General features: G+C 43.9%; 1 protein-coding gene across 1 annotated transcript; it reads right to left on the reverse strand.

Annotated features, from left to right (window-relative positions):
- Positions 1 to 4294: 4294 nt before the first annotated feature.
- Positions 4295 to 25880, reverse strand: LOC146074686 (thimet oligopeptidase-like). Its single transcript, XM_083183087.1, has 10 exons — positions 25765 to 25880; positions 18811 to 18913; positions 14688 to 14848; positions 14121 to 14256; positions 13247 to 13613; positions 12755 to 12956; positions 12281 to 12467; positions 6985 to 7113; positions 5308 to 5444; positions 4295 to 4793 (listed from the first exon to the last, which is right to left on the reverse strand). Exons 1-10 carry the CDS (start codon positions 25849 to 25851, stop codon positions 4635 to 4637), a joined length of 1668 nt encoding a protein of 555 aa, XP_083039213.1. The 5' UTR covers positions 25852 to 25880; the 3' UTR covers positions 4295 to 4634.
- Positions 25881 to 27559: the final 1679 nt, after the last annotated feature.

Raw genomic sequence — 27559 nt, forward strand, 5'->3', positions numbered from 1 at the left:
TATCATGTGAGCGCTTCACTTTATACTCTTGATAAAGGGCCTTATTCAGATCTGAGCTCAGTACAAATTTGTTTGGAAAATGGGCAAAACCATGTGCACTGCAGGAGGAGCAGATGTAACCGGAGCAAAGAGTGTTAAATTTGGGTGGGGTGTGCTGAAACTGAAATCAAAATTGCAGTGTAAAAATAATGCAGCCAGTATTTACCCTGCACAGAAACAAAATAACTCAACCAAATCTAACTCTCTCTATACAGGTTACATCTGCTCCTCCTGCAGTGCACATGGTTTTGCCCATTTTCCAAACAAATTTGTACTGAGCTCAGATCTGAATAAGGCCCAAAGTCTCCTAGCGAGGTGATACCGGTCGGCCTGAGGCACTGATAAAATGTTTTTTAATCTACTAAAGGTAAAGGAGTCCCGCGCTACCTTTTACCTATACATGTGACGTATACTATTCGTACTTTCCTGTTCTTTTATTGAAATAAATATTTTTACTATTTTTGGGGAATACTTTTAGTTTGTAATTATTTTATGTGTTTTTTCCCAACTTTGAGACTTTTGTTGGTACAAATACATTTTTAAACCATAACATAAGTATTACAACTCCATTTTTTTGGGATGTCTTATGTGATACGTCAACATTTGGGAGAATATTTGGAGTTGAACCATTATACACAAAGAAACCCAAATAGGAGTTACCAGGTACCAAGCAATCCGCTTCTGTTACTTATAAAGCACAGATGGCTTATAAAGATGGCAGTTACAGTTGTTGTCTCTCTCCATTCAAAGGCTTAATACAACTCCCCTCAAGTTATGTAAAAATTATTATCCGATGTACAGAAGAGAATCATTCACTGACCCGTGATCCTGTGCTTGTCGTTTGAGTAGTTGTTTAGGCTGATCCATATTGGAATAGTCTATACTGATCCAAATAATGCTTGCAGTTACTCTGGAGTCTGCACGCGAAATGCTGGATTTTGCTATATCTTTTAGTTCTGTTTGGTACGTTGCCTAGCAACAATTCAGAAAGCTCCATGACATCACAATGACATCAAAATAGTGTGGCCAGCTGCTCAGGTGAACAAATAACCCCCTTTATAGCTACTTATTGCCACACATAGTATTTTCCATTATTATTTTGGAGGGATATGGTCACACATCCCAGATTTTGCCATGTTCCGTTTAGTACTGGGGCCCCCCAGCTATCTTAATGACCTGGCATGACATTAATAACCATGATCTTAGATATAACGTTTTCAACATGACCTCTCCCAAACTAACATATGAGGTACCGCTTTTGAGTTTCTTGGTACTTAAGAGAGGAGAGTTGTTAAATAAAATCCTTAAATTCCTTGAAGTATTCGCACCTGAATGAGGGCCCATGTACTGCCCTGACTCAGCTGTCCCAACTGTCACCTCATAATCTCTGATACACTGTAACACATAACTGTTACATGGAAATGCAGAGTTCTATGTAACACAGGGTCCAACATCGTGATTAAACAATTCTCATAACCATAGATCACCATTAACATTTACCCCAAGCAGAAATAAGGGATGCTGCATACTTGTAAATGTTACAGAAAACACAGGGAGTGATTCAGAGGTAGTCACAGTGACGAAATGTGTGCAGTTGGCCAATGTTCTGTGTCCAAGTTTATCGCACATGCAACCCGGAGGCATGCCGAGACAAAGAATTGGATGCAGGGACTAAAGGTGGCCATACACACGCAGATTTATCTTCAGATCTGTTTGGTTGGAACAAAAACATGGTTATGGATGAGAGCAAATTACAGTTGACCATTTGCTTGGAAATGCTGGAAAACTGACAAACTGTCACTCATCCATAACCATGTTTTTGTTCCAACCAGCCAGATCTGAAGATAAATCTTACTAGTGTATGGGCACCTTAAGACTTGTAGTGGGTGTTATTGTAACGTAAATGCTAAACATTTATGCAGTGACAGCTAGGAATTTGCAGGGAAGATTCTTGTCAATATTCTATGTACGAGTTATTAAACTTGTAAAGGGAAAGTGTTGGACATCCTGATCTGAGCTCCTACTATGTTGACTTTGACCCTAAATCTGTCCCAGATGGTCGGCTTTCAGTGGAGTTGAGAAGAGGGTAACACTGATTTTACAATTGACATTTGCATTCATATTATAACATTACAGGGAAGATATAATGCTGGCTGAACACAGCCATTTTTTAAAGGCCAATCACTTACAAGGCAAAACCATGCTTGTAAGCGATTGCCTCTTTAAAAAAACCTTCGACAGGTACCCTGGACAGCTGCCGAACTCAGGTGGCATTGAATCCCACCCCTCTACTTAGTTTTGGAGGCAGTGTCTAACTTATATCACACCTAAGGAGCAGGGGCACCAACCAAGGGTACACAAATGTTAGACACTTTGCCAGGGGGAAATGTAATACACGTCAATAAAAAGGTCTACATTTCTAAAACAGCTGGTAAAGTGTTAGCATTAACCACACCTGGCAATGCACGGCGGTATTGGGTTTGTGTACAGTAGTCAATTCCATTCTCCTGCTATACTTATGTATTAAACCTTGGAGAGAGAGCCAGAGTGGAGAGAGATAAAAGTACCAAGCAATCCGCTACTGTTATTTATAAAGCACAGCCTGTGAGATCGCAGTTACAGTTGGTGTCTCTCCATTTGATATCTTTCATAGGCTTAATACATCTCCCCTCAAGTTGTGTAAAAAGATCTTTTAAACACTGAAAAGCAAATAATGGGTGTTCTCCGATTTACAGAAGAGAATCATTTACTGACCGGTGTTCCTGTGCTTGTCGATTGAGTAACTTAGGCTGATCCATATTGGAATAGTCTACGCTGATAGAATAGTCTACGCTGATAGAATAGTCTATGCTGATAGAATAGTCTACGCTGACAAAATAATGCTTGCAGTTCCTCTGGAGTCTGCACGCTAAATGCTGGATTGTGCTATTTCTTTTAGTTCTGTTTGGTGCGTTGCCTAGCAACCATTCAAAAAGGTCTGACATCACAGTGAGATCATAATAGTATGGCCAGCTGCTCAGGTGAACAAATTACCCCCTTTATAGCTACTTATTGCCACACATAGTATTTCCCATTATTATTATTTTGGAGGGACATGGCCAAACATCCCAGATTTTGCCATGCCCATGTAAATACTAGGGCCCCACAGCTATCTTAATGGCCCTGGGTGACATTAATAACCATGATCTTAGATAGAACGTTTTCACCATGACGTCTCGAAAAATAAAATATGAAGTACTGTTAGTAGGGTTACCACCTCATCCCATTAATTCCGGACACATATTAATTACACAGGTTCTATGGCTGGCTGACTTCAAGACACCATTTCACCTGGTTTTAAACTGCCACAGAACCTGTGTAATTAATATGTGTCCGGAATTAAAGGAATGATGTGGTAACCCTGTTAGTGATTTCCTTGGTACTTAACATTAGCCATATGCACTTTCATTTGGAGGGTACAGGTTTGATCCAACATTACTCTCTTAAACCCGCTGACTTCAACTACCCGTATATCTTTGGAGGGTACTGTATGTGATTTCTAGGTCAACATTCGCAATGTCAACATGTTGCTTGTCAATATTATAAACATGTTAACCTTATGTGGGTGTACATATTGAACATAGGAGTGTTAACTTTGTGTTGAGAATAGGGTAGAATAGCAGTGTTGACATGCATTGCGTCAACATATCAATATCCCGTATGTTGACAATGTATACCACAATGCTCTGGAACACTGGTGCACCCAGATAACATACAAGAACATATAAACACAGATCTGGCCCTGGTCACAATCAAACCCATAAAGCCAGGACTGGGAAGCTGCGGTGCTAACCACTGTGCCAAGAGAGATCCAGATTTGCTACTTAGCTATTGAGCAAAAACGCCTGGCAATATAATTGCAAAAATATAAATCTGCACCTAATGTCTCTGCATAACAGAAACACATTAAATGAACGTGTAGGTCATATATTCGATATCTATCTAGCTAAAAGGCTAACCACTCATCACCGCCATGAGGCGTAGTACTACCAGTGACCACAAGAGGCCACTCAACATAACAAAATGACTCCTTTGTGTGCTAAAAGATGTCATAACAGAAAGCGAAAGCAATTTTTGCAGGAACGGTGATCCATTCAAAGGGAGATGTGAAGACAGAGACTGGAGGTAAAAGCAGATAGGGAATGGGGGTGGAGTTTGAGAGCTCAAAGTGACAGATTGCAGAAGCATTAATACAAAATACAAAAGAAAAATTAGGTAGTATATTGGTCTTGGATATTTTATTTATTTAGGAAGAGATCTTGATTATTACATTCTCTCAGTTATGAGAAATTAAAATGGTCTGTGTAGTTTCAGACAACCCCAGTGATAACTGTGAGCATTACATAAAGGGTTTCCAAATATCTACATATTTTTTAATAGTGTTCATATGACTTATACAAATTATCAAAATTCTTTTATTTTGAACCTTAAAATACTGATGACAGAATAATTAATTTACAGCAACTTTGAGGTTTTGTTGTGTATGAAACCGGTTACAAATGACAGTTCATGTGCCCAAGGCATTCGGTCTGGTGGATAGCCAATACTCTGGTTTATTAACAGGCTGAAGGCACAGAGCAGGTCAGGTTGGTGAGTCCTTTGCTCTGAAGGAATGCTTCCTGTTTTGGGTCACGACCCAGGAAGTTACGCAGCATATCACTGGCGTCCAAAGATCCTCCAGGTTTCAGGATACAATTTCTGTAATCTAAGCCCACCTGAAGGGAAATGAGAAAAATAAATAAAATAAAATATGTATACTGCCCTAAGCAAGTAAGGTCACAAACCATGCTGCCTATCATTAATCACTTAAAATATTGCTACTGCCTGAGGCTGTTGTTTCCAAACTGTGCCGTGGCACCCTAGGGTGCCTCAGGCCCTTGCAGGGGAGCCTCGGGTTGGTGGTCCAGGATCATTGCAAATTATTTACAATCATTGTGATTGGCAGCTGCCAGCAATGGTTTTGCCTATCATATACTGAAACAGAAGTGAGTCCTGCCCCAAACCACCCAAGGATGACCTATAAACACAATTTAAAATGAATATTTTTTTTACATTTCTCAGTAAGAATTTTTATCCTAGGGTGACCGTGAAAATAATTCTGATACTCTAAGGTGCAGTGATTCAAAAAAGGTTTAGGAACCACTGATCTGCAGTATAATTATATTGGGTTTCAATTGTACTGGTAAATATAATAAATCAACTTTACTGGATTGAGACTACTATTCTTACCTTTTGGTTCATGACCCCTTCCTGTTTGAAGCGGGTGTAAAACATGTCCATAGAATAAACCTCACTCCACAAATACCCATAATACTGGGCATCATATCCGCCAGCAAGATGTCCAAAAGTCGCAGGCATATTTGTTCCTGGAACAACAGAATGGTAGTTGGCAAGACAGGTAGAAATGACGATATCACATACATTTTGCCACACAGATTGTACCATGAGACAGATGTATTAAGCTTGATGAAGAGATAAGGTGGAGATAAAGTGAAAGGAGATAATGCACCAGCCAATCAGCTATGTTTGTACAATGACTGTTGGGGGTTGATTGGCTGGTGCGTGATCTCCTTCCACTTTATCTCTGCTTTATCAGGCTAAATACATCTGCCTCCATGTATGATATGGGTATAACCAAGTGCTGGCATATTTCTTTCCTGTTTCATGAGATATATATAATCTTATACTTGCACAAATCCAAGTGAGTAAGTTGGTTCCGTGGGTACAAATGACATGGGCCTCTTAAGGGGTGACTCTCCCACTGCCACAGCTATGTGCCCAGTGCACGTTTAACGGCGCACCATTGATATGTACAAAATGAGGGGAGCATAGCCACACAACACACTTAGTGGTAGCACCATCCCAACAACTGAATTCTAAAGTCTTATTGCCTCAACATATATGCATTACTCTGCATCTGTAATTATATTAATACTGGTTTAAAGGCAGACCTATCACATCAGTGACTACTCTAAAAGGTGCCCAATACACTGATCCGATTTGGGCCAATTTCACCCGATCCCAATAGATCAGGCCAAGAAATCATCCCAAATCAAATGTGTTTGACCGGATACACGGTCCTGTGTGCATCGGGTTGGACCCTACAGATTGAATCAGCTGCAGGTTAATCTGTCGTATCGGACCCATCAGCGGCACATTGCGGGTGCTTATTAGCACCCGCGATTTGTTGGTCTGATCCGTAGGTGCGTGCCAGCGGTGAAGCAATGCTGGCACACACTTATGTGCAGGGGCGGGCAGCGGTAGGGTCTGGGTTGCACTGGCGTGCAGCGTCGCTGCAGTGCACAGTGTCCGGGAAGCGCTGAGCGGATCTGCAGTAGCGGTTGATTGGCTCAGAGTGCTCTCTCTCTCAACCTATCAGAGTCGAGGTTGCTGCAGGTCAGCTCCGCGCTTCCCGGACACTGCAAACTGCCCGCTCCGCCGCTGCATGCCGGTCACCCACACCCCCCCAGGCGATCAGCGCAGACCCGCACCTCCGCTACACCACAGGGTTTGTTTGTTTTTTTGAACTCTTCTGCCCCCACAGCTCCCCAAGAGTTTAACATTGGATAAATCACATGCGATTTATCCCATGTAAAAAAATGGCACATCAAGTGCCAAATAGTTAGGTAGCTCTCCTGGGGAACTGCTGGGGGAGCTGAAGGGAAATTGGTCCGACTTGTCCTCAGGTCAAGTTGGACTAGTGTATGTGGGCCTTTAGAGCGTAGATACGGATAATAAATATCAGTTTTTCGAAATACAGACATCAGTCAGGCTGCCTATACTATTATGATACATGAGACTGTCTTATTCTAAGTAGAAAAAGAGATGGTTTAATCATATCCAGTAAAGAGATGATGGTTAGTGGTTAGATGGGGCTGTTGCCTTAGAGCGGTTTTATCCTCTCACCGGGTGTTGCAGGGACTCCAAGAATGTCTCCGCACAATTTTTTGTATTCATCTACAGGGTCTAAATCTTTCTGTGTGTGTATGACTTGGTCGATTTTGGCCAGAACTATCTGCCGAAGATTCAAAAGACCTGCAAAACAAAACATCAACATAACATCAACATAACATATATTATCAGTATAAGTGATTACATTTCCATCAATAAACAAAAAATATATGAAAAAAAAACTCTACCCAATACTATATTATCAAAGCGGACCATAAAGTTCTTAATATTGGCAGCAGATTACTAAAGCTTATATAACGAGGACTGTAGTGGTGCTGCCCATAGCAGATTCTAGAATGCAACTAATCTGATAAGTTGTTCTGGACCACACCAACATTTTGGTGTTTATTATGGCAACTTTATTCTTCACTTACAAAGGAATTCTCTTGCAACTTCACAGAAGTAAGGGGCTGATTCAGTATCACTCGTAGCAAACAGAATTCGGCCCCAGTCCCGATGTTGGGTTTGTGCATGCAAATTTCTGTGCATGTGCAAACCCAGGCACGGAACGGCTTCGGCAAGTTACGCACTAGCCGGGCCATTCGTTGCGAGGAGGGAGGGATGGGCGCGGAAACGGGGCTAGAGCAGGGGGACTCCCAGAATTTTAGAAGAATTCCCCTAGGAACGCAGGTGGGTCAATGCCTGCTGGGGGCAGGCGGCTGACGTCTCACATGACCTCAGCAGTTGTAACTGACTTAGTCCCCTAGCACGTTACCAAGGGGATCTGGTGGCAGAGGGGAACGCAGTAGCGCACGCAGGGGGGGTTTCTGAGTACCCAGAAACCCCCCAGGAGTCTAAAAGCTGAGGGTCTCCTCTTTCCATGGATACAAGAATTGTAAAAATCGGCCCTTGGGAACCAGAGATATCTGACTTCAAAGCAGTGGTCCCCATCCAAGCATGTTAATTGTTATTCCCAGTCAGATATTTCAGGTTCTGTCTGACTTAGAGTTTTTCTGAGGGTATATTCCAAAAGCTGGGACTCTTCCCCTTTGATGGACACTAGATACTTGTCTCTACTGTTCCCAGAACCAGAGATATCAGCCTTCCAGCAACTGGTTACTGCTCCAGCTCCACACACCTGGTATGTAGTATTATATACTCGTTGGCGGATTGCTCTGCCTCCTGAACTCTGATCCCCTAGTCCCCAATACCATTTGGTAGGTGGGATTCTCTAGTTTTTAATTCCATTAAAATTTAAGAAATCTATTTCCGGTAACTGAAGATATCTGCAGTCAAGCAAGCTGTCCTCGCACCAGAAAATTATGAATAATAAGCACACTCCACTACACACCCCTCCTCTGCATATTAAACATCCTCTACCACCCTGGAAGTTATGTATCAGGGCCCCTTCATTCAGCCAATGCCCCTTCTCCCTCCCCATCTCCCACCATCTGTGCAGTAAAGGGGTAATTAGTGGAAATTACTGATCCAGGCCCTACATGCTGAGCGGTTGATATAATACCCCCTACAACCCGCGGGACATCAAAGCTTACCCCACCCCTACCGCTGGAGGATCGGTAGGGGCCCCAATACATTGCTATGCCCAGGGGTCTACACTGCTGTTGACGCCCCTGTATGTATATATATATATATATATATATATATATATTTTATTATTATTATTATTTATATACATTTGGTCTATCTATAATACTTTAACTGACCCGGTATATACTGGGTCACCTAAGTGTCCATCTCCGTGCTTTGCTCCGCCCCTCTGGAAACCCCCTTCTGAAAATCCTGCGTTTGCCACTGGAACGGGGCGGTTGGATGAGTGGAGTTAAGGCGCTTAGCAAGCGGGACTGAATTATGCCCTAAGTGTAGATTCCTAACCTACCTGCAAAGGAGGAAATGTCTGTTGCATGTATAATAAGAGCAACACAAGCAACATCATAAAAAACAGGTACACATATAAATTGTCCTCAGTATGAAATGACGGGCTAACAAAATAGAATCAATTTTAAAGCAGAACAATTTCCTGTCTGAAATGTCCAACTTTTGTATTGAAGCAGCTTTAGGGGTGAATTGAATTACATGCAGCAATGTACAAAGCTGGGAAAAGGGTGGTAGTCTCAGGCTTTTATATCCAAGACTATTCAATTCCAGCTTTTCTTTGTGCAGTAGAATACCCGCTAACACACATTTACCTACAGATCTGAAAGGAGATCCCAGAACGAAGGGAGGACTACTTCACTGTACTTGAGCTCAGGGAATTTGTTTGGGTCCGAATTAGTCTCCCATCTCCGATGTTCATGTAAAAACCCTGGGAGTGACTTCGGTGAGTTTCACACTGGGAAGGGAAATGCCTAGCCCTCCCTGGGCGTTCTCCTACGAACACACCTACTCGTGGTGGGCGGTTGACGGCACATGACATTAGCGCCCGCCCCAAGATCAGGGGATAACAGCCAGAATAAAAAAGTCAGTCTACACTGACTTATTACCGGAGAGGAGGAAAATCATTCGATGGTGTGCGAGCATTGAATTTCTCCCCCGTTCAGCCGCATGTGTAACACTGTACACAAGTTGGCACTAATGAGTCTGTTTCGACAAAAACTAGGGAGGCCTACGCACTTGAATATTATGGGCGAGCAGCGGCTCATTAACAAAGAAAAGTACAGCATGGTGTAAAGAGCACACAAACTGGAAAGTGGGACACTGCTGGCTAATGCTATGAGTATAGCATTGAGGTGGTGGCATTATGCTGTGGGGCTCTATCAGCTGGTGTGGTACAGATCCACTAGTTCTAATGCATGGTCACATTAGCAATGATAATTATAGATAGGTTCTCAATAACACTATTCTCTCCACATTGTGGCAGTTCTACTGAAACGATGAATTTTTTTTACCAGAAAGACAATGTCATGCTGCTAAGGTGACACTGCATTGTTATATAGAAAATACGGTACTTGTGTATTATCACAGCGCCCGATTTTACTACGAAGACAAACATAGTAAAATCGCATGCCATTATGGTATGGCATGCGATGCAATTTTAAACAGTTATAATGGCATTTAATGTATTATACCATTAAATGACATATAGGGGGAAATTTGTAAAAAAATAGGTGTATTTGTATCCAGAAATACACTTATTTTTGACATTTACTATCCCGAAAATACGGCAATTCATATTCGTATTGATAGCACATCAATACGACTATGAATTGCCGTATTTTCGGTATAGTAAATGTCAAAAATAAGTGTATTTCTGGATACAAATACACCTATTTTTTTTACAAATTCCTTTAGTAAATTTCCCCATAATGTTATTTATTCACCCCCCCCCCCCTCGTATACAATAATGGCATGCAATGCGATTTTTTTATCGCACCCCATGCCATACAATAATGGCATGCGATGCGATTTTTTATCGCACCCTATTTTTATAATGGATTCACTGACACAGAGCAGTGAATACATTATATAGGAAAATCGCATCGCATGCCATACAATAATGGCATGCGATGTGATTTCACTACCGTGAATAGCCCACTACGCAAATGCCGTAGTGGGCGCCGTGATAATACACAAGTACCGAAAATCCAATAATGCGGATAGACTGGGTCTTCAAGCTATGGCCCTCCAGATGTTGTGAAACTACATGTTCCAACATGCATTGCCACATTTTTTCCTATAAGAGCATGCTAAAACTGTCAGGGCATGCTGGGACATGTAGTTCTACAACATCTGGAGGGCCACAGGTTGAAGACCTGTGGTCTAGATCTTAACCCCACTGAGAACCTTTTTAAAGAACTGGAGTGACAGGTGCGTTCTAGGCCGGCTTGCCCTTCTTCCATGTCAAAGGTGGTCACTGTACTTAGGGCAGAAACCATACCACCTCCTGATGTCCAGGACCTTGTGGACAGTTTGCCTACAAGGGTCATCATCTTCTGAGGAAACCGTCAGAACTAACAGACAGAGAAACGTGTCAAGACTCTATCTTTACCATTCTGACTCCCACTATCCATTTACTGCCCAGTTTCCAACCAGCCGGACTGAATTACTCCACCGCTCATCTGATCTATCCAAAGCGTCATACTAAAGATAAAGAGGTGCTCCTTCCATCGCAGATACCTGGGCGTCATTACCATCTTGCTCCTGTGTCAGCTCCCAGCGCCGCCTCTCTCCATCTCGGGGCTACGCTGGTAGTGAGCAGACCGGACATTACCCGCCTTAAGACTGCCTGCTCCCGGAGAGGTACAGCACCGTACATCTGTGTCAGCTCCCAGCGCCGGCTCCCCCAACATCGGGGCTACGCTGGTTGTCAGCAGACCAGCTACAAACCTGCTTCAGGAGTGCCTGCTCCCGGTACCGGCTCCCAGTCCATCGGAGCAACACCGGTGGTAGCGGACACGCAGCTATCTGATCTCTGCCGCCCTCATCATCAAAACATCAGCCGGTAATATATACTCATATAAACATTGCTTCCTAAATAAACCGGTTTACCACAATATCCTTAATTCAAAGTGATATCTACTTTACCAATTCCTATTTGGGAACTTTTCATATGGTTGACAACTATAACCAATGGGCCTTAAGTGGTGCTAGTCGGAATTCTAATTTATTTTAAATGTGTATATGTATGTATTTTATAATTTTGTATTTTAATGTGTATTTACTGTATTAAAAATAACTATTAAGTAAAAAGTAATAACAAAGATCAACACATTGCGCTCTCTTCATTTTTGTTATATTTTGCGTCGCCAGAAAGACTCATTAGTCTTTTTTGGGAGCAGCACCTAAGCTGTGGATTGGAGTTATACCTCTATATAGATTCAACCCATTTTGTATATATATACCAAAACTGCGCTTGATTTACCCATCTGGGCAATCTTTTCTGCCTACAAGGGTGTCTGCCGTAACCAATGCACCTGGCAGACCTACAAAGCACTGACATCAATAACATCTAACTGATCTATTTGCTGTCAGTGTCCGATTACTTTTGTCGACATCAGTGGCGTAACTATATAATTTGCGCCCCCCCCCCCGCCAAACTTTTTCGGCGCCCCCCCCATCATACTTTTTCGGCGTTTATGCATTTATGAAGGAATACTATTAGCGTGTGAAAATAGTATGTAAATACTGAGAGACAGATTTTGGGGCAGAAGAAAGTGGTCAAGAAAAAAAAATTAAGAAAAAAAATATAATAATAATAATAAAATTATAATAATAATGATAAGTGAGCTCATAATAAACAAAACACTGATCAGATAAACCAATACTGTAGGCTAATAATGTAAATACATCATACCTGTGTTTGCAAGACGAGATTTTATGAGCTTCTCCACCGTATCCTCCGGAATGGGCCTGCCAGTTTTATAATGTTTTGACATTCGCTGCAAAGATTCTCTCTCCCATACCCAATTTTCCAACATCTGTGAAGGAGCTTCAACAAAGTCTCTCTCCACCTGCGTTCCACTGAACATTGCAAAGTCTGCCTGTGGAACATATATGATTTTAAAGCTACAGTAAACACGATGGGCCAAATGTAATAGGGTGAGAGTTTCAGAAAGTGAGAGATTTTGGGAGAGTGTTCCCCTTTTTTTTAAAACAGCAATCAATTACACTGCAAACCCAGGTTGATTTTGCCATGTAGTTGATTGCTGCTTTAAAAAACATGGGAAAACTCTCCAAAAATCTCTCACTTTCTGAAACTCTCACCCTATTATATTTGGCCCAAAGTGTATACATTTACATTTCACAATATGTACCTGGTGACACCTACCTCCGCACAGAGCTGATGCATTACATGACCAAATTCATGAAAATACGTCTCCACTTCATCATGCTGCAGAAGGGATGGGGCATCCTGAGTGGGTTTAGTGAAGTTGGCAACCATGGCAGCCACAGATATCTGTCTGGCACCATCAGGTAGTAGACACCCAGGCTGTAACCCAAAGCAAGCCGCATGGGAATATTTTCCTTCCCTAAGGATGAGATCAAAAGGCAAAAAAAAAATAAGTCAGCGACTGGCCTATCAGTATTCCATCACGGGCAGTTTCACATGCCTTTTAGTACATTTTCGCCCTTTTTTGGGGGGTAAATCGGCATGGGCAAAAATGTCCGCAAGTTCATCAAAACCAGATGAATTTGCAGCAATTTTGTGGATTTACAAGGGATGCAACACCTGACTGAACACCCCCGTTAGTCTCTTTATTCTAAGACATGTCCAACAAAAAAACAGTGGATCACAAAAATATGAATTTTTATGGCTTACCGAGGAAATAAGTCAAGGTAGAACTTTCCAACCAGCTGTCCTGTCCTTGCATCTCTTACAGAGAACATAGACACATCCTCATGCCACACTGGAGCACCTTTCTCTAGCTCAAATGTCAGGCCCAGCAGCTCCTGGTAAATATCTAGCAGCCCGGCGGTCACTACTTCCATAGGAAAATATTCCTTGAGAATGTTCTGGTCCACACTGTACGTGGTTTCCTCCACTTGGTTCATGTAGTACCTCATGTCCCACGTATTAATCTGCCCATCAAAATCAAGTCCCCTCTTCTCACATTCCTTTTTTTTTAGTTCTAAAATGACTGCTCTCTCCTTCTCACCAAGGGGCTTCAGCTTTTGGGATAATTCATCTGATAAAACACAGATTTAAAACAATTTTCAAAATATAGTTTAAATCACAAACACCTAGTGATAATTAATCTCAAAGAATATCCATATGTGATACTCTTAAATGCTTGGTGCAATAGGAACCTCAGTGTGTTTACTTCAATATATCTCCTGCAGACAGAATAGTGGAAGAACCGGCACTCCAGGTATAAAGATCAAATGTAATTTTATTAAGGCATGAGAGATATGTACACAAGGCCCAACAGCCGTTTCAACTGTACACAAGGGCCGCTTAGGAAGACTGCTGTGTGTAGTTGAAACGGCTGTTGGGCCATGTATGTACATTTCTCTCATGCCTTAATAAAATTACGCTGGATCTTTATACCTGGAGTGCCGTTCTTCCACTATTCTGTCTACAGGAGGGTGAGTGTAAATATTTATCTTTTATGAACTGTGCAACACAAATATAAGCATTTACTACAGGAGGAAACTGTGCGGTCTTCAATTTATTAAGAAAAACACACACTTGCCTAAGAAACTTTTCACGGTCTTGCTGTTCTTCGCCATGTTCATCTCCAAGACAAAATCAGCATGCGTTTCAAATCCAAGCAAGAGAGTCTTTTCTTCCCTAAGTTTCACAAGTTCCCGTAAGATATGGTCATTGTCCTAAAACAGACCGCATCAAAATTAGAAAGGCTATGTTGGTGGATTTTAGACTACAGCAGTGGTTCCCACACTGTGTTGCCGTGGCACTATGGGGTGTCGCGAGACACTTCCAGGGGTGCCTCAGGTTGGTGGTCCAGGACCAATTAAAAAAATTGATGGGGTTTACAGTGATGGCCAAATCAAGTGTTAGTGGCTGCCAATCTTAAAACATGTGAATAATCAGAAGCACACATGTACGCCAGCACATAACTTAACCTAAAAATGACAAAAAAAGGCACCATTTGCTTAATTTAATCTCTTATTTCAAATTCATCAATAAAATATTTTATTGCTAGGGGAGCCATGATAAAATCTGATAAGCTAGGGTGCCGTGATTCAAAAAGTTTGGGAACCACTGGACTAAAGTCTAAGCAACAAGTATGATCTCAAACCTCTTTGCAGCGGGAGTTGAAAGCTAACTCTAGCTTCTGCCTTGTCTCAGGAACAGAACACTTCTTCATGAGTGGGAAGTAGTGGGGATACTTTAAAGTGACCTTTAGCTCTCCTGATTCTGTTTTCTCCAGGGAGTTTAGGAAGTCATCTGGAAGGCCCACTGCAACCCAAATCACAACAATTAATGTTTAAGTAATGCTGTGTACACACGGTGAGATTTGACATTAGATTTTGACTATATAGTCAAAATCGCATGCAGATCGCACAGGTTTTTTAGCTTGCGCTGTCCCGTGATAGCCCAAATCGAAACCCAGATAGACAGGGCAGCAATGACTATATAGTGCAAATCTAATGCAGATTGTATGGATTGTATGGAAAAAGTACAGAGATAGCAAAGATTGCATAGCACTCGAATCAAGTCGAATAGCAAGGGGATCTCACCGCGTGTGTACACCATAAGGTCTAGACGTGTAAAACAACGTAGTACATTACAGTACAATTGGCTGAGATAAATTCAGCAATGATAATTTCTACAGGAATTACTGCAGCTTTTGTTTTGTGATTTTAGAGCATGCGCAAACTCTGGGAAATCCTTTGGAAGTTTTCATCTTTAAAAAAAGAAAAAAAAAACTGAAATCAGCCATTGTAAAGAGTTATAATAGCACTAAATATTTTTTCTATGGAATAGTAATAGACATCAATACAGTTACACCAAATAGGTCCTCATTTTACGGTACAAGAGGTTACAATTTGTTTTTTTTTATTATTATTTCCTGTGCAAGTTTGTTAGCCAACATTTTACAACAATCTTTTTTCCTATTGGATTGAGCAGCAATTGGGAGAATGCATAATTACGTGTGACAGTGCCCCTGTATGGTGTGACGCAAGATGGCGTACCTTAATCTGGAGCTGGTGACGGCGGCGGCTTCTGGATTCTTTGCGGCTTCTGCTGGAGAACCTGTGGCAGGGAACGGCACAACCCAAGGGACCCACAGAAGACAACACTAAACATTTAGCAGCAACTGAAATTTATTTAAAGAATACGTAGTGCAATCCTGCTGCTCTTTCCTCACATAACTACGTAAACATCACACTTACAATAACGACTGTATGAATGAATGAATATCTCTGCAACGCTAACTAGTAACCAATGACCACCTCAGTCCGTTTCAAGGGTCAGACTGTACTGGTCATGAGCATTCCTACCTATGGTACCGTAACACTAAACACTGGTGCAATAAATGACAGTTCTACATAAAATAACAGTCAGCAAAAATATTATAATAAAGACAAGGGTAAAGAGATTTACTTCAAAGACTGGTATTTCAAGATGACTTTACCGGTGTAATAAAGAATGTCCACAAGATGGCGCCGGGCACCTTATATATGCACACTACACAATAGTCCCAGATAGAGTACAAGGTCCCACGAAGTCAAATCCTCACTCTGAATTAGGCCCTAACAGTGTGCACACTTATCTACATAGACCCACAACAGGGTAACTCACAAAACAATCCCCATGAAAGAGGGGCAGGCAGATTCCCGTTTCCTGGGGTAACCTCCTGTACTCAGGTAACAACAGGCTTTGGAAGCACTTTGCAAAATAGGGAGCTTTCACCAAGGGAGTCTCTCAAGGGGCCTCCTTCTCTCCAGGTGCTGGGTGAGGTGTGTCCCTGGAACTGGGCCTCAGCTGGGTTCTACGCAGGTTGGCACATGGGTGGGTCAGCCAAGGGGGACTGGGTACCTGTGATTACTGCTGCTGATGCTGGCTCCAGCCAGTAACGATTGCTTCCTCTCAGCAGCTGTCTCTAGCATCCAGGGTCTGTGGGGTCACTGCTCTGCTTTGATGCTTGTCTCTCTCTCTCTCTCTCTTCCCCTTCCAGCCGGGCACCGGCTATCAATCACTGCCTTGGGTCTGTGGCTGTGTGCTGCAGCTCCTCTCTTAGTCTCTCCTGGCTGCTGCACTTCACGCTGCCCAGCTCTGGCTACTGGACACACACTACACAGTGTCTCCTCTCTGGCAGCACGTGCTGCTGCAGACTTCTCCCTCAGTTTCAGTTCCTGCACAGCTGACCTCTGACCTCCTCTTCACGCTCCCTCAGCCAGCTAATCAGGGGGGTGTCAGGTTCTCTGCACGTGGATGTGAGCTGGGTCTGTTAACCCCTCACATCCCTGCAGTGTCTATGAAGCTGCAGTCTTTCCTAATAGCAGCATTGGCTGCCATTAAACCTTTTTGAGGGCACAGGGGCACTCAGAGTGGATTGTCACATACGTTATTGAAAAATTTATTGCAAAAGCTGCATTAATTTTTACAGCCAAAGTTTCACAACTAATAGGATATGCGCCAATGTCTATTGCTGTATCTTGTACCTAGTGAAAGAGTTAAAAGAGAGGGCATGATGTAATGGTATTACCAAAATCTGTGGGATGCAGGGTGATCATGGACATTTTATTTTAAAGAGGAAATCCTTTACAAGGTGATTACAATTTTAAAAACATTGGGTACTTGTGTATTAGATGGGCGCCGAATTAGCATAAGTACGCAGGCGTAGGCTAAGCTACGCTGTCAGCATAGTCCAACGGTTGCTTAGCGTAGTTAGTGTAGTGACTCCACGGCAGCCCCGCTCTGTCCCCGGCGCCCATGCCAAGCCTAGTGAGCTCCTCTCACACAGCTCCAGTAACCGCCAGATCCCCTGCGCTGACAGACGCCGGCAGAGAGGGGATCATGCGGGCGCCGGCGGAGAGGTGCTTCAGCTGTCTGAGACGCAGGTGCGTCTCAGTAACTAACGCTTCATGCATACAGGGGGTATGCGGGCACAAGTGCGTCCTATGAACAATAACGGAGGCATTTTCAAACCCCCACTATCCACGCCAGCCCGAAGAGTGGCGAGCGCAGTGAGCCCCGCGAGGGGACGCGTTACGCGTCCTCCCGACCTGTTCATACCCCCACTATCCACGGTGGCGTGGAGTTGATTTTAGAAAGTGTGGCGAGCACAGCGAGCCACCGAGTCCGAAGCGTGGCGAGCACAGAGAGCCCCGCGAGGGGACGCGGAACACATGTGAAGTAATCCGCGTCCGCTCTCCACGCTTTGGGCTCGGAGGCTCGCCACACTTTATAAAATCAACTACACGCCGACGTGGATAGTGGGGTTAACAACAGGTTGGGAGGACGCGTAACGCATCCGCTCGCCACGCTTCGGGCTGGTGTGGATAGTGGGGGTGTTTCAGGCACACATTCACACCTGCCATATCATACATCTGAGACAGTAATGACAACATGTGTTAACTGGATTTTTTTTAATAATAAAAGGAGAAAAGATCAGGTTCTGCAGCCATTACACTGTCACTTCACCTATGACAGGGACACTGACTGTCTGGCAGCGGCAACACTATACTAATTCTGACTGAGTACGCTATGCGGGAACACTACGCTGATTCTGACACGGACTACGCTAACTATGCTGGCCGCAGGAACACTACGCTGATTCTGAGAGCGCCGCTACGCTAACTACGTACCGGGCGTCTGGCTAATACACAAGTACCAAACACTGAAATAAGAAAGTAATTGAGGTCAGTTCACAATCCTGTAATACAACGCAACATTATCTCCTGCAAAGCAACATTATCTCCTGCATATGTCTCACAACAGGCATGATACAGGGGTGGACACCGTAACCCAGCTGATGCTTCTTTTTAAGCAGTGGCTGTGCTACAATATGCAACTCTGGGCACCGCTTCGGCAGTAGAATGACACCTACTGCATGGTTCTGTGATCTGCTGCTGCATCCGAAGATGCAAATTAGAATCATCTGCATGAACATAGGTCATCTGTTTTCAGTCAGGCTACTCAGGATGGCCAGAGTAGCTGCCAAAGGCCTCAGCACACCCAGAATACATGTCGACATGGCCTTGCTGGCTGGCACCATGGCAGTAGATAGTAACTATGTCATCTCACAGAACGAGATTTGTTCATGCGCAGATCTCATACCATGGGTGATGTACATAAAGAATCCTGTTTGCATACCTCTCTGAATTAGGCCCAGAATGTATATAAATGTGCTAGCTTGAAACCCTCTGCAAGAATAAAGACATGCTTTTATTGTCCAAGCACTCAAAACTCACTTAGCTCTTCTCTGGAGAAAGATAAAAATGTGGTCACTTCATTTAAATTCTTGTTGAAGTCAATGGACAGTGTGCTAATCTTTTTCTTGATGCTCTTAATTTTCTGAAATAAATAAACAATGATGATTTATGGCCAAACTGTGGCCTCCAGCTGTTGTGAAACTACACATCCCAGCATGCCTTGCCATAGTTTTAGCATTCCCTAATAGCAAAACTGTGGCAAGGCATGATGGGACTTGTCATTTCACAACAGCTGGAGGATCATAGTTTGGTCATGCCTGGTTTAGTAGATACAAGTATGAGCAAGTAATAACACTCACCCTTCTGTAGACAGAATAGTGGAAGAACCGGTACTCCAGGTATAAAGATCCAACATCATTTTGTTAAGGCACGAGAGAAATGCACACACACGTCTTCCTCAAGGGCCTGCTGTGTGCAGTTAAAACTGCGGTACTCTTTACCTAGAAGGGCGCCCGTCGCGGGTACATTTATGTATGGCCGCGATGCGATGCCCGCGATTTCCCATGGAAATCGTGTCGGTCGCGTCGCGGCCGGCCATAAATGTACCCGCGATGCCCGCGACGCGATGCTCCCGATTTCCCATAGGAATCAATGTTAAAAGGCGCGATGGACCCGATTTTACTGTTAAATGGCTCAATCCTCCCGATTTGGCCATAGGAATCAATGTTAAATGGGCCACAGAGCCCATTAACCCTTAAATGTCCCCCCAAATTTTTAACGCCACCCCACGATCCACGCCAACCCGAAGCGTGGCGAGCGCAGCGAGCCCGCGAGGGGCGGCGGTACGCGTCCTCCGACCTTTTCATGCCCTACTATCCACTAGGGCGTGGTGTGAGAATATAATAGTGTGGCGAGCGCAGCGAGCCACCGAGCCCGAAGCGTGGCGAGCGCAGCGAGCCCCGCGAGGGGACGCGGATACCTTCACAGGTAGACGCGTCCCCTCGCGGGCTTCACAGGTGTCCGCCTCGCCACGGACACCTGTGAAGCCCGCGAGGGGACGCGCATAACTGTGAAGGTATCCGCGGCCCCTCGCGGGGCTCGCTGCGCTCGCCACGCTTCGGGCTCGGTGGCTCGCTGCGCTCGCCACACTATTATATTCTCACACCGCGCCCTAGTGGATAGTAGGGCATGAAAAGGTCGGAGGACGCGTACCGCCGCCCCTCGCGGGCTCGCTGCGCTCGCCACGCTTCGGGTTGGCGTGGATCGTGGGGTGGCGTTAAAAATTTGGGGGGACATTTAAGGGTTAATTTGGCCTATTTGGCCCCAAATCGGGTCCATTGAGGCATTTAACAGTAAAATCGCGGTCAATCAGCCGTTTTAACATTGTTCCCTATGGGAAAATCACGGTGATCGCGGTCATCGCGGCCATCCCGGTTTACCCGCGATGCCAGCGATGACCACGATCACCGCGATTTTTACCCCCGACGACCGCGATTTCAATCGCTTGCGCCGTTCTAGGTAAAGAGTACCAAAACTGCTGTTGGGCCATTTGTGTACATTTCGCTAATGCCTTAAGGTGCCCATACACGGTGCAATGATCGCACCCGTTATGGGCTGCATCGCAACACGTGCGTTTTGCATCGCACCATGTATGGGCACCTATAATAAAATTACGTTGGATCTTTATACCTGGAGTATCGGTGTGGGGATTCCATTGTGCCAGAATCAATCTCCTTTGTATAGTAATATTATTAAGCATCTTATCCAATAAATTTGAATACGTGCAGGGTATCTAATTTGTTCTGATGTCAAAGAGTCTACCTTCATATGAGATTCACATGACTCACGAGCCACTTCAAAACAAAAGAACGTGCAGGCTACTGTGGAACAAATCAGAGCTAATAGCTTTGTACCCTGAAGTTAAGCAGTCATGGGACAATACAAGTGATACAGGGTTAAGATAAATATCTCCATTAAATATATACACTGTATAGTGTGCCTCTGTTGTGTATTAGGAACGGATCTCATGAATAGTGTGATGCTTTGCAACATTGTATTCTTGGGCAGAAAGTTATTATTGCTATATGCGTGTACAATGTGCTACTAAAGTAGCTAACATGTAGACTTAATGGGTTGGGATCATTTGGTCTACAGCATGATGGTGGACAGTCATTAGGTCGATATGGGAAAAGGTCAACATGGGAAAAGGTCGAAAGGTCATTATTGTGACAATGTCTCGGTCAACAGTCAAAAGGTTAACATGGGGTTTTTCACTGTTTTAGGACCCGAATGTAGACACGGTCGACATGGACACCGTTTAAAGTGCATCGCTCGCTATGCTTCAGACACAGTGCCTCGGTATGCTCGGCACACTATTTTATTCTCCCACCACGACCTAGTGCAGTGGTTCCCAACCCTGGTCCTCAAGTACCCCCAACGTTTTCCAGGTCACCTGGCAGGTGCACTCATTATTCAGGCACATTTGAAAAGATCCACAGGTGGAGCTAATTATAGCACTTGTGATTCTGTGTGGAGACCTGCAAAACATGCACTTTTGGGGGTACTTGAGGACCAGGGTTGGGAACCACTGCCCTAGTGGCTAGTAGGGCATGAAATTACGTCTTTCGCCATATGTCGGCTCAAAAAACAGTGAAAAACCCCATGTCGACCTTTTCACTGTCGACCTAGACACTGTCAAACTAATGACCTATCGAACTAATGACCTTTGGACCTAGAACCATGTTGACCTTATGGTGTCGACCAGGGCTGGGCAACACCGGCCCTCCAAATGTTAGTGAACTACACATCCCAGGATGCTTTGCATTAGTTTTGCTACGTGGCCATGCTGAAACTGATGCAAGGCATGCTGGGATGTGTAGTTCATCAACATCTGGAGGGCCGGTGTTGCCCAGCCCTGCTGTAGACCAATGACCGCATCCCGACTTAATGCGCTGGCTGTGCTTGCTCAGCTTAATGAAAGGATCAGTGCTGCGTTCATGTAGCATATTGGCACATTTAAATTGCTGACCTCTTAATTGCAGCACATTACCCAGTACCTAAGTGATCCAATCACGGGATTGCCTCATGTGTACACCAGGTTATCTGTGCATGATTATTCCATGGTAATACCAGAACAACGGATTGAATGCAATAAAACATAGAGGCCACTGACGGCCCTGTGCCCACACTTGCATCAATTGGACATAAATTATGCAGAGCGCAGAACCCAGTGTCTAGGTGATTTATCACAAGACTGCCGAATGTGGACAGAAGGCAATTTATGTGTGTGACAACCCTTATGTGTATTGTGCATAACTCAGTACCAGGGTAGATCCCTCAGGCATTAATCACACAATCCTATAGCTACACATGTGTATTTGTGTTATATAAACTGCATATAACGCACAACCCAGAGTTCAGGTGATCCCACTACGAGATTGTCTCATGTGGACGCCAGATAACTCATATATGTGACAACCAACATGTATATTATGCACTAAGCAGTGCCAGGGCAGATCCAATATCAGGATTACCGTGTTTGGACGCCTCTGATTATTGTATGCCCGAGTGGTTGTGTATTCAACACATAGGCCCTTATTCTGATCGGTGCGGATTTTACCGCATGCGGACGCCCCGCCGATGTTGATCGTCTGCGCATGTGCAGAGGTCACTCTGCGCATGTGCAGGCGATTTCGCCGCACGTATTCTTTATACGCCGCACAGGGGGCGTAGAGGGGCGTGAGGGGCTACTTAGCCTCATTACCCTATGCATACGCCCCGCGTTTCATGGGCGTTCCCATGCAAACGCGGGGCGTATGCATGGTAATGAAGCCGTGACGCGTGTGTAGGGGGTGGGCATCTGACATCGCCGGATGTCACCTGCCCGCCCCCATACATGATTTCACACGGACAAGTGTCCGTGTGGTCTTGTATGGCGGGACCTGGTGGAGCGTGCGGCCCTGCATTCGATGTTCGGCGACCATCGAATGCAGGGGCTAATCCCAACATGGAGGAGGCGTATCCCCGTCCACTTTCATGCGGACCGCCACATATCCGCATACGGACGGAGGTGGCGATCCGTATGGAAGGCGGGGATTCGCCTGCACGGACATCACCGCATATTTCTGATCGGGCCGCACCGATCAGAATAAGGGCCATAGTGGCTTAATAATACAAGAAAGCACACATACATGACAGCAACACATTGGTGAATTGCTATAAAACAACTGTAGGATTAACCGCTGTGGACAGAGGGATACAGACCCAGAGCACTCTGACGACACATCAGACAACTCTCTCAATAGACAGTGAGAATATTACTCACAAAAACACTTTAGGCAACTGATACAGTTACTAGCATCAATACCAAGTCTAAGCAGTAACTTAGATCACATTTAGCTACTCTATTCACACATACCCTCCAACTGTACCGATTTAGCCGGTACAGTACCGTTTTTTAACGGTCTGTACCGACTAAATCAAAGTGTACCTATTGTACCGTTTTTTGAGGGGTTTGAGTGACTCCTCGCTTCCTTTCCCCTTGACAGGCAATAGGAATCGATTAGGACTGGCGCAGATAGAAAAAAGAATGTATTCAGCCTATTCTGGGGCTTCTGCACCCGTTCCCAGGGATGCAATGCGGCAGGTCCCAGGGTGCAGTGCTGCACGTCATGAGTCATGACATCAGGCAGCCAGAGACTCCCGGGCTGAGAGCCGCTGGTGGAGGTGCATATTCTCCATAGTCTGGACGCAGCTGTGACAGGACCGTGAGGGGAGCACTCAGCTGCCAAAGTGTATGTATATATGACCTGACGGTGCTGGTCTGCGACGGCTCTAGTGCACTGCTCTTTTGGGTATGCCTGTATCATACAGACATACCCAAAAGTGCAGCGCACTAGAGCCATAGCAGACCAGCACTGTCAGGTCAGGCTGTATGTGCCCAATGCCCAGGCTGTATGTGCCCAGTTAAATAATGTTAAATGTACTGTGCTGGGCACATAATACTGTACATAACAATAAAAGTGTTTAAAATGCAGTTAAAGTTCACATATGTATAATTAGGATAAAAAATGCCCTGTACATATTCGGAAAGGGGGCGTGGACACGCCCCCTTTACTCATGACAACACGCTCTTTGCCATTGGCCACGCCCCCTTCCCGAATGTGTACCGATTTCTAAACTGCAGATGTTGGAGGGTATGTTCACAGAGTGATTTTTAATCTTTAATATTTCTTTTTCTCTTTATATCTATAAACTCTTTTTTTAATATTTTCGCTACTTATCTGAAAGGTCTCACATTACTGTTTACGGTATAATACAACACCAACACAGAATGATGACCTGCTAGCTAACCTAAGTTCAATAAAGAACTCTAAAAATACAAAAAACAAAAAAACGAGATTTAATAAAATATACACCTATTCATAGGTAGAACTTCTTTTTAAGTTTGTGTAACAGGAGTGCATCCCACCTAACTGATTCACTTTTTCTCTTCTATCGTTACTGTGACCTCTTAATTGCACACGTACTGCTGCTGTAATTTGTAGTTATAGGAAATATAGAGGTCAGATTGTCCTTTTAGTATAACAATGATCAACCCTTAATTTAAATCAGTGGAGTTGCATACCTGTTTTTTTACAGCATAAACAGAAAGAAAAAAAATCAGTTGGTGCACCTGGCAGCCTATGGTGGGTACACCAGAAGTGGTAACCCCACACCACTAACAATAAGGGGAAAAAAAACAATATATGGTGTCCCAGGTTACACCCTACTAATGCGGGATACGGTCATTGGGTCACCACCAAGTAGGTCGACAAGCATTAGGTTGACACCACTAGGTCGACATGCAGATAGGTCGATATGTTTTTTTTTTTACTTTTTTTTAGCCGACAGGCAGTATTTCATGCCCTACCATCTACTATGGCGTGGTGGGAGAATAAAATAGTGTGCCGAGCGTAGCATGTGAGGGGACGTGGTTGTACGGCTCGGTGTCCATGTCGACACAACATGCGCCGACAGGTGTTATTTCATGCCCTACCATCCACTAGGACATAAGGGTAATTTTTTTTTTAAAGTCGACTTTTTCACTGTTGACTTAATGACCATGTCGACCTTACCCATGTCGACAAAATGACCATGTCGACCTTACCCCTGTCAACCTAACCTTGTGTCAACCTACAACCATGTCAACCTAAATGCATGTCTACCTGATGGTGTCGACCAAATGACTGTCTAACAACTTGCTGGTGACCAAGTAATCCACACCCATTAATGCTAGGGTCACATATGGGGATGCAGTCAAAATACAGACAAGGACAAAATCCCGACTTTTAAAATCCTGACATGGTCAAAATACCGACATATAGAATGTACAGGTGAAACAGTCAACATGACAGGTCGGCATTGGTTCTTTCACTGTTTTTTGATCCGACATGTGCCGACAGGCGGTATTTCCTGCCCTACCATCCACTAGGACGTGGTGGGAGAATAAAATAGTGTGCCGAGCTCAGCGAAGCACCGCGCCCGAGGCATAGTGAGCGATGCGAGGGGCTGATATTCACTTCCAACTGTGTCCATGTTGATATTCGGGTAAAAAAAACGGTGAAAAAACCCATGTCGACCTCGCGACCTGTCGACACAAAGTCATGTTGACTGTTTCACATGTGCATTCTATATGTTGGTATTTTGACCTTGTCGGGATTTTAAATGTCGGGATTTTGACCGTCGGGATTTCATACCGAATCCCACATATGAACATACACACAAAAGCCCTTAGAAGAGACTATACTGCATGGAAAAAACAGATGAAAGGAGGGAAACAAGTATCACAGGCAGAGAGAATACATTAGGTAATATGATGATTAGTTTACAAGAGACTGAAAAAAAGGGCGGTGGTGCCCTTAGCAACCAACCAGCTTGAATTTTTTAAACTTTAATAGAGTGTAACTGGCCAGTGCTTAAAAATGTCTCACACAGAACAGATATAAACCTTACCTCTTGTATCTCAGCAGAAAGGTTTAAGCCATTCCTTTGACCCCACTTAAGCAATCTTTCCAAGAGCCTCTTTGCCTCTGGTTTCATAGAATCGGGAGGAAGGACTTTCTGTAACAGTTCAAACACACAACAGTCAATATAATATCCGACTTAGTGACTAATGACAAATGAACACCAACACAAGAAGATTTACACAGAGTTTATGAAGTCATTTATACAGCGCACACATTCTGAGTCATTCACATGTTTAGAGATTGGAATCTATATCACCTACCATATGTATACCCATGCATGCCCAGGGAGAACGTACAATTCTTGGTTAGAATGAAACCCAAAACATCAGTGCTGTGAGGCAGTATTGCTAGGCACTGTCGCACCCATGCTGCCCACACTATCTTTTATTTCATTCATTTTTAGATCCCTTGTAATTCATGTACATTGTTTACGATATAATGTTTAACCTACATTATATTCTCATGTGCCAGGAAAACAGATATCCACTTCTTATGGAAAAAGTTTGGATTGGAGGTTGTCTGCGCTAAAAAAGATTCGCTTATGTTTTTTATGAGAAAGAAGGGTATCACTTGACCCACCACAATACTAGGACAAATACAAATATCTCATTAGAAAAACAATAGCGCTTCAAAAAAATCTTTAAAAATACTCCCCTGTGGACGTGCTCTTAGGCGGTCTCTTTTCTGAGGGTCTCAGGATGATATCAAGGGTATATGCAAAAGAAGAGAGAGAGTATACACTTCCCCTTGTGCAATACTGTTAGCCGGTATGGTAATTCACTATATAGATTACTTCAAAAGGTATGAAATTTTTTTTTGTTTTTTTCGGGGATCTATTCCCCTTCCTATTGCACTCACAGGTTAAATGGTTTCAACAGGCATTCAATAAAAGTGTGCTCCAAATGGTATCTTCTATCTTGAAAAAAAATTATATATGTGGTTTGGGGGCGGTCCCCTACATTAATTACTTACAAGCTAGTACTTGTATAACTGCATATCGGATGGGTCTTTTCTCCGGATTATCGTTTTTTTCTCACTCCCTCATGCACTATCACTGGATAATGATATATACAAGGGAAGCACTGTGTAAAGTTCTTAGTTATCTTTAATCACAGTACATACATTTACAGAAAAAACTAAAAAAGTGGGTACACTTAGCTTCAAAGGTATTTCTGGGACCAGGGTTCCTATGATGTTTACAGGATACGACGGGGCCCCGACAATCCCAAAAGGAGTCCCTTCTGTCCACACTTTGAGCCAGTTCCCACCACAAGCAATAATGGAAGAGTCTCCACCAACGCGTTTCGATCTAAACGTAGATCTATTTCAAGGTGTATGGATACTCTTCCATTGAGGGTTTAAATAGCCCCTTAATTACACTTCAAGTCCATACATCTGTTGCACCTGGGCCCCATACCAGGTATATTCTAAAATAAATTAGTAGGTTCCGATTTGCAGTTATGTTTTTTACATGTTCTGGGTCCCGGCGACTTCCGGAAGTGCACGCAGCGTCACATCCGGCTATGTGCGGTCCGTCACTTCCGGTATTCTCGTGTGTCTCCTTCTCTTGAATGGTGTGTATGTTTATCCCGTGTCTCCTGCTCTTGAATGGTGTGTATGTTTATCGCCATGGCAGCGAGCGGCCATTTTTCCAGCACTAAAAATGGCCGCTCGATCACTGGACCAGATCACGTGACCGGAGGTCCCTCAGCGTAATAGACGGAGGATAGGACAGGAAGTCTGCGCTGCACGGGATAAACATACACACCATTCAAGAGAAG

Source organism: Crinia signifera, chromosome 1, assembly GCF_055691185.1.
Source record: "Crinia signifera chromosome 1, ASM5569118v1, whole genome shotgun sequence".
NCBI classification, from domain to species: Eukaryota; Metazoa; Chordata; class Amphibia; order Anura; family Myobatrachidae; genus Crinia; species Crinia signifera.

Excerpts from the sequence above, each read along its gene's own strand:
- LOC146074686 (XM_083183087.1), bottom strand. The coding sequence starts at position 25,851 with ATGAAACCAGAGGCAAAGAGGCTCTTGGAAAGATTGCTTAAGTGGGGT. Across the intron at positions 12,957-13,246 it reads TACCTTGACTTATTTCCTCG|GGAAGGAAAATATTCCCATG; the intron begins GTAAGCCATAAA and ends TCTCATCCTTAG. Across the intron at positions 5,445-6,984 it reads TGGAGTCCCTGCAACACCCG|GAACAAATATGCCTGCGACT; the intron begins GTGAGAGGATAA and ends CTGTTGTTCCAG.